The 14055-nt window shown below is 37.8% G+C and overlaps 1 protein-coding gene across 1 annotated transcript in view; it reads right to left on the reverse strand.

Moving 5' to 3' along the window:
• Positions 1-14055, reverse strand: part of MEGF10 (multiple EGF like domains 10) — an 87093-nt gene that overhangs the window by 32289 nt on the left and 40749 nt on the right. The window contains exons 8-12 of the mRNA XM_051773541.1: positions 12968-13104; positions 9792-10004; positions 4103-4277; positions 3163-3283; positions 1285-1448 (exon numbers count right to left, since the gene is read on the reverse strand). Of these exons, the coding sequence (XP_051629501.1) occupies positions 1285-1448; positions 3163-3283; positions 4103-4277; positions 9792-10004; positions 12968-13104 (810 nt within the window). The remainder of the gene's footprint in view (positions 1-1284; positions 1449-3162; positions 3284-4102; positions 4278-9791; positions 10005-12967; positions 13105-14055) is intronic.

The following is a 14055-nucleotide window of genomic DNA, read 5'->3' on the forward strand; positions in this document are numbered from 1 at the left end:
AAAGGGAAAAATTAAGTCTTTTGATGGAGATGCATTGTTGGAAACACTGCTGAATGTGCACAGGTGGTATTCTAATGAGTTTTCCAGAATATATTCAATTTTGTTTTCCACTTTACTCACTGCATCAGTGTGTGCTATGCTTCATCTTAAAACCAAAAGCAAAGCCCCAAAAATCACTTCTGAGGGCACAAATTTTCATTCAAGACAGAGGTGTGGTTTCCATCTTACACTCTATTTCAGCTATTCCCATCATGTTATTGCTCAGCAGAGCTCGTCCAAACTGAAAGAAGCTTCAATGTGATATGAGAGGGAATTAACAAGGTGTGTGTTCAGTTCATGTGGCTCCTTTACAATTGTACTAAACCAACAACCTGCTGTGCAGATAGTACTGCAAAAGTGAGCAAATGACAAGGGAGGAGAAAAGGAGAGCAGAGAGAAGTTTATTTTAAAAATTAATTTTGTTAAAAATTTTCTGGAAAACTGAAGTCCATCATTAAAAAGAATTGACTCGGGAAAACCTCCTTTTTCATAATTTTTTTTTTTTTTGAGTGCATGAAATGTAATTGAAATCAAACAGTTATACAGTAAAACCAATGCATTTTGATTTTTACTATTTAAAATTTTTTGAAATTATACATTTTCATGGCTTCCCCAAACTACGAAGTGGAACAGAAGTGATAAGGAGTTTGCCTTTGTTCTCACAATGATTTCTAATATTGCAGATATTTCTAATATCTCAGAGTCTGGGAGAGAGTAGAAACGAGAGCCCCAGTAGAAAGGCACCTGTCATGGAACTGGGTAGTAAAAGTAGATTCTCATGTCTGACTGAGAGGCAATCAAAGTTCTTTATTCATACTGTAACATAGACATAAGAAAATGTAATTAGAAATATGTTATTTGACGTGGAATATATTTTTTTTCTTTTGTCTTGTAATTTTTACTTAAACTAGTTGAACAGAAGCAATTTGATAGCATTTGATGCTGATAGAGGGAAAAATTTTTCAACCAATTCCAAAGGAGTTAGTGAAAAGTTTGGGTTCTGATTTTAAAGTGTTGAAAGCAGAAAAGGTGTTCATCAATGCAACTTCATTTTGTGTGGCCATTTTTTTGTGTTCTTTGGTGTATTGTGCAGCATGGCTCTTCCAGAAGAATTGTTGGTGCATGTCCCTGATCCCGCACGCAGTCATATGTGCTTCCTAGGGACATACCCCTAAAGAATGATAGAAGGTCTACCCTACCCAAAGTTATCCTACAGGGCAAAATTCGGTGATATTATTTAACTACCTGGCAAGGGAGTTCACATTTTTCACCTCTCCAGCCCGGGGCACAGGTACAAGTTCCATCCAGAGCATTGCAAGCCCCTCCATTAAGACACTGGCAGGTTAAGTTACAGCCAAGTCCCCACGTACCACTGGGACAGTTTACTGAGCAATCTACACCATGCCAACCTGCCAAAAAAAAAGAATTATAGTCACAAATTATTCAGGTTTTCCCCCTTTCCTCTCAGAATGTTTCCCTCTGCCTGCCATGGGGCATCTCTCTGAGATGGGCAGTACTGTGATAACATTCACTACAAGGTGGTATCAGCAGTTTTGGCTCAGGACTTGTCCAGGTTTGGACAAAGGTGTTCAAGGGCACCTTGTAACATCTGTGCACAGCATATGTTTGCAGATGGGTGCCAACATACAAAAGCAATTGATGGAAGATCTGGAATAGAGATAAAGACACCTTGAAATTTCACTGAGAAACACTAAACTACACTGAGAATAGCCTGAACATAATTAGGAATATTTCCCCCAGACTTAAGCTGCCGCTTTCATAATTGTGCCACAAGCGTTCAATACAGAGAGTTCTGCGATATGGTTTTAACAGAAATCTTAAATAAAGACAAACCATAAAAGAACTGCATAAATTGGATTTCTCCAAGATACATAGAAGTCCTTTCAGATGATTTCTGTACTTCTCTCCAAATACAAAAAAAAATGTGATGAAAAAAGGGTCTAAAATGCAGGAGTCACCATTGATTATGCCTGATAGCAACAATTCACAGACTGCACACTAGATGAAATGTGAATAGATTTTTTAAAATGTGATCATCCATTGGATACAAGAGAAACAGTGTGAGGCAGTCATATGTTATGAGCTACAGTCACACAGGCCAAGTTTCTAGTTTTGTATTGTTTACAGTAAGTGAAGGGAAAAATTATTCTGCACTGAGCCTAATCAATAGGCTATGCAAAACACATGCACTGAAAACAGGCTGCTTTGTGCTTCATTGATAACTTCAAATTTAGGGGTCACTTCAGGAAAAAATGTTACACTATACCAGCTAGAAAACTGAGACACTTTCTCTCAAATGTCTTTCCAAGATTTATAAATTTCTTTTGTTTACATGACAAGTATCAAGGTTTAGTTTAATTTCACTTTTGCTGTCCTTTTTCACCATACTGTGACTAAAACTGCATGATGCACAAGAAGACAGGATTACATCTCTAAAGGAATGTTTTTTCTCCTCATGACCTGTTTTGCAGTAGCTGCTTTAAATTAAATTAGGGTTAAATTAGCTCCACTGTCTGTGGCAAGAGTAGATGCTCTACATTTGCTGCATGATAGATTTAATAGTGTTAGTCCCTGACAAATTTAGTGGCTATTTGTCAAGGTAACTCTCACACTTCTCCACTCTCAAACTTCATCTGTTTTTAGAAAAACATTTTTAGACAGGAGGGGTCTAAAACGTTTACTGGGCATGGGATTTGCTTCGGTGCATTCAAAAGCCTGCCCTCTCTTCTCAGCAATCCAATATCACAGCTGAGGGACACTGGACTTTAAATTCTTCCTCACAGCAGAAGTGAACGAGAGATGTACTCTTTCAGGTCCCTTCCAACCCAAGTCATTCTATGATTCTATGATTCCATATGACTTTGGTTAGGAAGGCTGACATCAGATAAATGGCCCACTCATAGTCCTTCTAGCAGACCACAGTGCTTCTCTCAGAAGATGTTTTCCTTGGTTTTCCCTCCCAGAGCAGCAGAAGCATAAAGTATCTAGTGCTTAGGCCTTCAGGGTGGTCTGCTTTTTATCAAGTTTCCTCTTCTCTACTTCAAAAATTCAATTTAATGTTATGATTATAGAAAAGGAAGATTAATCTGAGGAGACACTTACCTGCTTTGCAGGCACAAGAACCATCTACTGGTGAGCAGATGGCTTCATTTTTGCAGTTGCACATGGACGAACAGTTTACTCCATATGTTCCCGGAAGACAAGGACTACCACAAGAAGCACCCTGAATTATAAAAAAAATAAGAGTCTAAAAACTATTTGAGGGGGCTCAGACCACACAACTAATAAAGGATCTAGACTGATAGAAGTGCTACAAAAGCCAGAAAACATACAACCCAAGCATGTCCGAAGCTGTCACCAAGTTATCCTGAATTTAAGGGGCAGGGAGCCCTTCATGCTTTTCAAGCCTTTTTAAGTAAGCATTATTTTTCTATGATTTGTTGTGAGAGTTCAGTCCTATAGGTAACATTACTTGGTTAGATCAATGGACAGTGATAAAGAAGTTTCATTTCTTTATGAAACCAAAACACAGTAAGATAGCAGTTTAATTGAAAATAATTAGTTTTTAAGAACTAATCTGGCTGAAGTTTTCAGTTATTACTGTAAAATGTTTTCTATGTTAGAATAGCATCCAAGGCACAGGTAACAGCAAATGTGCATAAAAGCTGAAGAATAATCTGTGCTGAACTATAAAAACCAATGTTTTTGTCCAGAGTTTCTGTGGATGGAGCATGAGGAATTGGTGCTACAAGATAATGACTGAAACTATCATTCCTCTCCTTATTTACACCTCAACACCACACCCTCTTATCAACATCCTATAAAACAACTAACATCACTTTCTAAAAATGACTTCATTTCAGTACTCAAAATCAATCCGAAATTTTGCCTTTTCAAGGTCTTACAACACATACAGTAGTACCTAAATATCCTTACTTCTGTTTTACTGTGGTGGAGAAAGGACACACTGGCCTCTTGAAGAATTTGTCACTTAACCAAAGGCAGTGGAGTTGAAAATGGGGAGTGAAAGTGAGACATTTACCTTAAATCCAGGGGCACAGGTGCATTTCCCAGTCACACTGTCGCAGTCAGCACCATTTTGGCAGCTGCAGATCTGCTGACACGACTCGCCGTAGAATCCCGGGGAACATGTCTCATTGCAGTAGAGCCCAGACCAGCCAGGCTTGCAGGAGCATTCCCCAGACATGGGGTGACAGCTGCCAGGGTGAGATGAGAGGTTAAATAGTTTGGGACTAACCGTGACATAAATATTGTTTTCTTTCCAGAGGACAAAACGCTGTTATAGGGAAGTTGCATAAAGGATCTTGCCATGCTCTGCACAGAGGTTTACCTCACAAATCACAAGGAAAGGTTCTGTGTATTTATATATAAATGCATGACAATTAAGAAATATCATACAACATACAGACATGGGAAGGAACATACAGACATTGGGAGGACATGGGAAGAAAGTAAGACATATCTTTTTTCTACATCTATTTGAAAAGAAACCTCTCTGAAACACAGTTTTTACCATAAAGCAGATATCCACAGTTATGAATATTAAGGTGATGAAACCATTAAATTCCAAACAATTTATTAGGTTTCCACACTATCAAGATCATTTTCATAACACTGCACAAACTCAGCAGTGTATTGTCTGAGAAATATGACACTCGGAAAAGCAGCACATCCAACACAAAATAGTAACTCAGCACCCCATGAGCAGCAAGAATGCTCTTTTCTTTAAACTGTAGGTTGGAAGAGGACAACTGGGCAGAAGTCAGCTATACTATCAGAGCAATGACCTTTTGGAGAGTGTCTCCCCTCTCTTGGCCATACCTGGTGGCAGACCAGCTGTCTCTACCTGGAACAGCAGTTTCATTGAAGGGCCAGTCAGGCAGCTGTTGCCTCATAACAAATGGACATCATCAGCTGTGCAAAGATATATATGCTGGAAGAGTGGGCACAATGGGGTGCTCTGTAGCGCTCTGGCAGAAAAAGCATTTGCTTAACTCTCACCAAAGGAAATGCCTTATTCAAATCCATTATATTTACAATGGGAAGATTGTTTCAAGATATTTGTCTGCTACTGATTGAAGTTTCTTTAAGTATGCTGGAAAAAAAAAAAAAAAGAAGTGCCTTCCTCCAGACAAATTAAATGATCCATGACAAGAGCCTGATTTTGCAAGACTTGCTGACTCCTTGTGCGTGGAGGTGCATTTGAAACTGAGTATTTTTCTGACCATTTGCAAGTTTGAAGACATACCTACTGCACTTTTAAGTGCTACAACATAGCAAGAACAGTCTTTGAAAAAGTTGCAGAATAACAATATTAGCTGCAATTGCTCTTGGATTTGAGGATTGCTCTTGTAAAAATAAGAGTTTAATATTGCTGAAAACAACCAGCTGACAACATCGCTAATCAAGGAAAGCATGAATTATAAAGGTTGGAATGTCATCATGCATTCTGCTTTCTATATATTACTTCATACTCCATAACACCATAAAAACTTGGAGGTCCTGGAGATATTAAAATACCTTTAACAGTATTAAGCTGCTTTACATTAAATTGAAAGGAAAGGTCCTTTCAGATAAATGACAAATGAAGAAATGGTTCAAAATTCATGCTGTTCATACTCAACAGTCCTGATTATTTGTTCAATTATAAGCATACCTGCCATGAAATAAGTTGAAATGGAACTATTCATATATAAAATACATGCTGAACTGTTGAAGACACAGAAGTTGTAGCAAGATAATCTAACATCTCCTATTCCTAACTTTCTGTGGGCCCCCAATTTCCATGTTTCTTATCAGTGGAAGAATATAGAGCAGGGAAAATGAAAAAAATTTTCAATCCACAACTGAATAGTCACCAGGACATGAATTAGACTATATTTATAACATTACTTTAGCATTATTGTCATTTTAAGACATAAAGCCCAGTGTTCACAGAATCATATAATATTCTGAGATGGAAGTGGTGTTTGTTGTTGGGTTATTTTCCTCTCAGGGGATGGAGAGACCACACACACGTGGAAGCACTGAGTATGAAGCAGAGGCATTGATATTCTGAGCCCCCTACTGAGTGTTACCAAGGCCTACTTGCACATGTATTGATTGACACTGAAATTAGTACTCCCTAATTTGTAATTAGATGTAGGAAACTGAACCACTTCTGAAGCTTTTTGATGGGTTCTTGTGCAGTTAGCTTAATTGGCAATAAGATTTAAATATTAAGATAGGGAAATAAAGAGATGTTGCCAGTTTATCCACTTTTATTCCTGGTCTTTCATTCACATCTTCTGGAAATGCAACCCTACTCTGTACAGAGACAAAAAAAATACTTGTGGGTAGTTGATATTATATATTTGAAGGACTCAAATGAACTTAGTGATTTTCATATCATTTATATAGGTGTTTCACTATTACAATATTCACCAAATTCTTCAGTACCTTATGCAATATAAAATTTCCAAAAGCTCTTGTACCTGTAAATACAAGTCCATTGGAAAAATGCAAAATTAAAATGCCCTAATCTTTACTTTAAGAACACAACCAAACTACATGAACTAAGCATGTATCACACTATAAAAATGCAATCAACTCTACATATGTATGTCAGAAAAGCATGAGACCAATAAACCCAATAAGTGCTCATGTCATGAATAAATCCTAATTACAGGCTAAACTGTGCCTGTTTAGCTGATGATACAGAATGACCCCACTCTGCAGGTGTGAAGCAGTGGTGGGAGATTACCAGAAAGAGCTTACAAGAAAAAACACAAAACAAAAAAAACAGGCATATCTCAAATTTACTTGGAGATCAATCTAAAACCAGGGCAAATGCTGTATCACAGGTGTAACCAATATCCTTTGTAAACATTCTAGACAAATATGCTGCTACACTCTGCCTTTTTTACACTTCCTGAATGATCCTTAGGTTTTGCTTGAGTGAAGGCATGACAAAAGCCAGCCTAAAAGTGGTTTATGCTAGAAGAGCATTCCTGTACAAAACAAAGTGAAAATGTTGACATACAGACAGGCTCCAGTCCTTTCAAAACATGCAATAGTGAAGAGTATTTGTGAAAAATCTCCTTGCACAAGAGGGTCATCTGTTTCTGTCCTCTGGGCCCCTCAATCAGATTAAAATCTCTCAAGTATAGCTATTTTTAATGCTTTACAAAGTGTTTAACGAAGGCTGATGATATAACTAAGAGGAAGGATGGGTTTGCCTTCCATACCCAGGAGCTGCCACCAACCAATTGCAGCAGCAAAATTCCTATAAGCCTAGGCAACCCAAAATGCAAATTACGAATTACTGGCAAAGCTGCTTTGATGCAATTTTTTTCAGTCATAAAACAGTAATGAAAAATGTATACGATTTTGAACTACGATGTACTATAATGTTTTTGTATCTGTACATGAACAAGCATATGAAGAAGATGGCTAGACACATACATGCTGGAACTTACATCCACATATTTTACAGCAATATTTTTTAGAGCTAAGCATACTTTTTTAATTAATCCTTAATTCATTTCCATATCTATGAATATTAATAACAGCTCTAAGACTTTAATAACAGCTCCTCTTTGAGGATATCTAAACTAGTGATCAGACCCAGATGAAAAAACCTTTATTCAAGGCCCTTAGAACAGAATCATAGACCTACAGACACACAAAGGGTATTTGCAGGAGTAATTCTATCCCTTTTTTGTGCCTTGGGATTACTGGTTACTACATTGCTGCTAAATGGATTAGTGCTATGAAGATCCTTTGGCTGCAGCCAGACCAAGTAGTACTTGTGGTAGGCAAGAAAGAGTTGAGAATATTCCCTGATGTGATTAAAGAGTTGTCTCCTCCCTGACTGAGAGATGAAGACAACCAGATACAACTGGCTTCTAAAAAGAATCTGAAAAGCCTCAAGTGCCCCCAGGGAGCTCTGGCTTCTATACCATTACCCAGATGCCCTTTTATTCCTATTATTTGATGGTTTTAGTCACTTCCTGACCCAGGGGAAGGAACTTACATATGTAAAATACACTTGTGAAGTAATGAAAATATTTGTTTTTCTCAGACATCACTATGCTCTTGTGCACCTTCAGGGCTGTTAAGTGGCTTTGGATTTGCCACACAGGGGGGAAAAATTTCAAAAAAAGACCAGACGTATGCTGCAGTTTACTTGTGAACATTTGTGATCTGATTCGACCACAAACTGCCTTCCAGTGGTATAAATGAACGAACAGCTGTGTTGAACATGAATCAGAAGTAATCCCTGTAACACTAGAAATGCTATACAGTGCAATGCATTCCTGTCAAACAAGGCTGCCACAACAGTCTGCAGACAAATTTTCAGGAAAGCAGCTTAACCATAACTCATAATACAGTAGCATTTGGTCTACTGGCATAATTTGAAAGCTAGATGGGTCAGCACTAGGGAGCCATTTATTCTTGAACACGTTGCCCAAATAATTATTGCTTGATTTTACATCAAAACAGCTCTGTATTTTTTTTTAGATATTTCACCTAAATGGGAAAAACAGAGCACAAGTACAAAACTGTAAAAGCATATGAATGGAAAGGGAAAGGAATTCAGTTTGTTGACACATAGTTTGTCAACAAAAGGTGTGTTGATCAACTCTGACAATCCACAAAGTAATTTTTCACAGAGGCCTGAGTAGCTGTTTCCATGTATGTGCCTGAGTGATTTAACATCTCTGCTAACTTCTGACTAAAGTTTTTTATTTTATCTGTGAGGAAAAATGCATCTTATATCCATGTACAGCAACATTCTATGTGACACTCAATAGTTTATGTAAATTCCTTTCACAGTTACTTTCAACAGCAAAAATTTAGATTATGATCACAAACCTTCTCTAAGGTACTGTTAAATAGTAATACAATGAAGTGTAAGCAAATGCACAATGACCATAGGATTTAACCAGAAGTACTGTTTTGTAACAAGAAAAAGCTGTCCAGAATTGTTCTATAAATATGTTGGGTCCCCTCAACTGACATCTGACATTCCTCCCTCACAGCTGAAACTTTGTCTCCAAGCTTTTTACATTTTCATAACACTATGCTCAAACACTATGAAATCCACAAAGACACAAGAAACACAAAAAAATAGGACTCATTACTGCCCAAATAAGGAGAAATAGCAAAAGGTAAGTTAATTGGGAAATTATTTTCATTCGATTTCCAAGGACAGATTTTACCTGCTTAGTAGAAAAGTCACTAAAATGACAATAAATGAATTTTTGAAATGCAGATTTACAATTGGTAGGTCTCTGAAACTTTGTATTAAAACAGTCACCTACAGCAATTCTTATACAGAGAGAGAGAGAGAGAGAGAAAGAGAGAGAGAGAGAAATGCCCAGGCTTCTCAAGCCCAACTCAGAACACTATACATTCATGGAGGTGGTAAATATAGAAAAAGGTCACACTTTGTCTTAATATTTATTTTATGGCTCAGAGACCAAATAATGCCGTGAATATTATGATCAAATATACATGCAAAGACTAAAATTCAGAAGCTCTTCTGGGTTGATATTTTCTTTTTTTGATGTGGTGAGAGAATACCAAATACTATTACAAGTCTTTAGCTTAGTCTTCAATTTGCATGAAAGTACTAGAAAACTCAGGAAATTTTAATTTTCAGATTATATTAGGATTTCTATGTTCTATGTAGAAAAAGACAGCAGGCTAAAGGGTGTAAAGCCTACCTCCAGGTATTGGGCATGTGGCAAGGACACTTTTTATCACACTTGAGACCATAAATTCCCTCAGGGCAAAGCCTTGTTTCACAGTGCTCTCCAGTGTATCCTGGTTCACAGAGACAGGCACCACTAATATGGTAACAGTTCCCACCATTCACACACTTGCAGGTCTCTGCGCAATGCACTCCGTAAGTCCCCACTGGACACTCATCTTGGCATCTGTGGGGGGGGAAAAAAAAAAAACAACAAAAATTTGTTTTGTTTCCCATGAACTACAGCTTTTGGAGGTTTAAGGGAAATATGGTTTATAAGGAATCTCTTATATGGGTCAAATACTTTATATAACTTCATATTTAAAAGGGCCCATCTCTGGTTGCCTTTGGTGCTAAGCTAGACAGGCTCAAAAACATTGGCTCTGCAAATTCCTTTGGGAAAGGCCTCCCTTCTCTGCAACACAGGACATAACATTCATACACAGACCACTGCACTCCACATTCAGGAACCAGAACAAAACCAAACCCTCTTAAGTCAGACCTGAAGTGTGAAGGAACTTTTTCATTCATAGAGATTTAAGAAGATAGACAATTTAGTTAACAGACTTAATTCTTTCATGTCTTTCATATGAATGACATTATTTAACCTAAAGATCAGTCTTATCTTTAGCTGTCCAGCCTTGTAGTCCTCACTACAAGAAAATGTTCAGTACCCTGTTTCTGAAACTTGCAACTCATTAAGTAACAATTTCTGGATAGCAATTTCATTCAGAGATGTCTTATGAGTTTGATGTTTTCAGGTTTATCTTCTCTGTATTTTACAGCTGAATTGTTGTAAATGTCAGTACTACTACAGCATTACTAAAGGCTCCACCACTCAGTGCATTTAAAATATTTCACTGTATTTATGAGAGCAGACCTCTCAACTCAACAGGTTCATGCCTCAGAGCCAAGGATGACATTTCATAGCTTATGTGTCAAGGAAAATGCCCACTTTTTTCAGTATAAGCACCCTATAGAGTCTGAATTATGCTGACATAAATAAAAAGACAAAACAATTAAATCCCAAAGCTTTAGGGCCAGAACATGCCGACATTAACGTCCTTAGATGTGCCGTGAACTTAAGAGGTGGTATCATCTTCTGCAATTTATGTACCTTTAAGTTTTGTCAAGTTACAGACTGTACAAAAATATTACCTTATAATACAGCACAGTATTAATGGTTTTATCAGGTTATAACTTGCTCATTTCTCCAGTCTTGTAAAAGAATTTCCTTGGTGTTCTTTTTCTATTTTTCTTATACACTTGGCTTTTTTTTTTTGGTTTAGTTTTTCATATGATCGGTGGTTTATTACATGAGAATTTCAAAGACCATGATACAAGGCACTGTAAAATGTAACAGAACTTAGCAGAGCCCTCTGACTGAAGTAGAAGGGGCATACATGTTTATTTCATGCTTCTGCAGTATTCGTCTCAGTCTGATACTGATAGCCAGAATTTTCACGGCATTCGTAACTCTGTCCTGACTGAAGTCAGCAATAAAATCTCTTTTTCTTCTCAAGTATAGTGTAATAATAGAGCTAATAACCCTGTTTCAGTATTTCCTAATGAAGTTCAACAAATAAAGCTGTGAAAGAATTTTTTTCAAATGACAATCAGGAATCCCAGCCAAATTAGATGAAATTTAACCTTGCAATATATATTTTTTTTATTTAACTGCATCTTCATCAGCTTCTGAAAGACCCTTTTCCCGTTTTGTGGTGAGGACAGGTATCAATCAAAAAGTCTTAGGCAGAAGATTTATAAAGGTAGTTTAAACTAGATTCCTTTGTCTTAACTCGGATCACATAGAAACTGTTACATGCTCTATAAGTCCTCTTTTTCTTGATATATAACCAACTTCCAGGAGTCACCACCACACCAAAATCTCAGACAAACACTGCTGGAGTCACAAACAGAAGTGGAGAATAGCTTAGCACTTTAAAAACCATCTTCTCGCTGCTGGTATGTATGTGCTACCTCAGCCATTGCTCGCACATTTCTTGTAACAGTTCCCTCCCTTGCCAGTTCACTGACATGAAATAAGAACCTGGTCTACAACCTTGCTACTGACCCATTCCTGCCCTTGGAGTATCTTGGAAAACAAGAGAACTGCAAATACAGCCTGTTTGGCAGGAAAAGAGGGAGTTCAGATATGCAAAAGTGATCAAAATGCTGCAGACAGTAAGGCATTTCAGATGATAATCAGATTACAATTACAATAGTAAAAATGTATTACTTTTAGAAACTCCAGGGTAGTGCAGTGAATAGAAACGCATATGGATATTCCTTTGATTGCCCTGTGGCCTTGTCTGTGTTTAAATGCTTTTACCACCTTCTGCACTGTATTTTCACACACACAAATATAATTTTGGCATGCAAATGATTCTGGACTAACTCTTTCTCTTCTTCATGAGGTGGGGTTTTTTCCCCTTATGTCTAGCACAGCACTAACCATGTCCTGTGAACACTTGTGTGGGAAATGCATATGGTTATAATACCCACAATTGTTGTCACAGATCCCCTGGACTAACTCCAGTGATCAAGCTGCTGCTGACTTCAGAAAATTGAGTTGTGTGCTGTTTCAAACACATGCAAGAAAGCAGTTCTTTCATCCCTTTCCACTGCCTTCAAAAATGATGTCTCAATATATTCTTTCCCATCTACCAAAGCTGATTTTTAATAATCAGAAAATAAATGTTTCATTTCATTTGATTTAAATATTTCAGGAGACAACTCTCCAGCTTGCTCATTTTGAAGAGGAATTGAATGAGCCTCCCTTCTTGCTATGACTGCCAGACATCTGCACAAAACCACGAGATTCCCTCCTCACCCCTTCACCACAGCCCAAACTGCACCATTCTGCAACCCACTCCAGTGCAGACCCACGGGAACTGCCAGAGCACAGGCCACAGCAGGAAAATACTGAAAACAAGCAGTTCCTTCACAGAAGGGCTCTTTCACATAGAAATGTTCAACTTGCAACCCAGCATCAGCTGAGAGACGTGGCAAACATTTCATAACCAAAATCTACTCTTTTAATCCCATCACAGATACTTTCACTCTTCTTTCTACCAGGTTCTTAACTCTCCCTGTTGTAGCAGAGCCTCTTTCAGGTTCAGCAGCCTGGCAAAAATGAGTTTTCCTTACCTTTCCCCTGTGTAACCTGGGCTGCAGTGGCATTGGCCTGTGGCTGAGTCACAGGTCCCTCCATTGTGGCACTGGCACTCCTGGGAACAGTTCTTCCCATAACGACCCTCAGGACAAGGCTGACCACAGACCATGCCCTGTGTGTGCAGAAAAGAAATCTTAAGGTTAGATTTGGGATTGCAGCTTGAACAGACAAAGAAGAAAGGATTGTCATGAAGGAAGATCCAGGAGATCTTGTGTTACTTGTCCAGTGCTGATCTTGGAAATGCCAGGGTTCTCTCCAGCTTTAAACATGAGGTATGTTCCAACACTGGAGGAATAATCTTGTAGGATTTCCATTTTGGAAGTAAAAGCTCATGAAAAACACACTCTCTAAGCAACTGTGAAAACACTTACAGATTTAAGACTAATTGATGTCAAGCTCTTCCCAGTTTATTTACCAGGAGCAGTATATATCAAGATAACTGGAATGCCCTCCAGTGTGTAATGGTGTAGGAATCAGTAATTGTTGTAATGCCCCAATTATACTACTTGATGATAAGTTGGGGCTTTTTTCTGATGAAAGGAAAAGCTGTTTGTATTCACTTAAAGCAGCATATCCTAAAAGTTTAGGTAGGATGATTGCTCCCTTCAATGGGGTTTGAATTCTTGCACTGCTTTTTAAATTGTTGGAATTAATTACACCCGGGTATGGAGGTGAACCTCAAATCTTAAGACTTTTAAGAAGCTGTTTCAAATGTATTTGCAGGTATTTCATCAGACAAAAGGCATGCAGGTATCTCAACTAACATAAAATACTGCAGAATTTGTACCTGGCTACTTTAAACCTCCCTTACAGGAAAAGCAAAAAAGGTTATAGTGACACAATTGTGTTTCACAAAACTGAAAATTCTAAAATTATAAATTATTCTTAAATAATCACTTGGAATGGAAAATTAGTCAAAGGGCTAAGCAGTAATTTATTAGTTAAGACACACACTAGTATAAAATTTCCCTCAGTGCTTCATGTTCTATCTCATTTTTCAGTAGCTGTGTTTAGGCAGATAAAGGGATTCAAGAATTTATGCAAACATCTGTATTCTATGACC

This window comes from Manacus candei, unplaced genomic scaffold (assembly GCF_025592945.1).
Source record: "Manacus candei isolate 608988 ecotype Guabito, Panama unplaced genomic scaffold, ASM2559294v1 h1tg000171l, whole genome shotgun sequence".
NCBI classification, from domain to species: Eukaryota; Metazoa; Chordata; class Aves; order Passeriformes; family Pipridae; genus Manacus; species Manacus candei.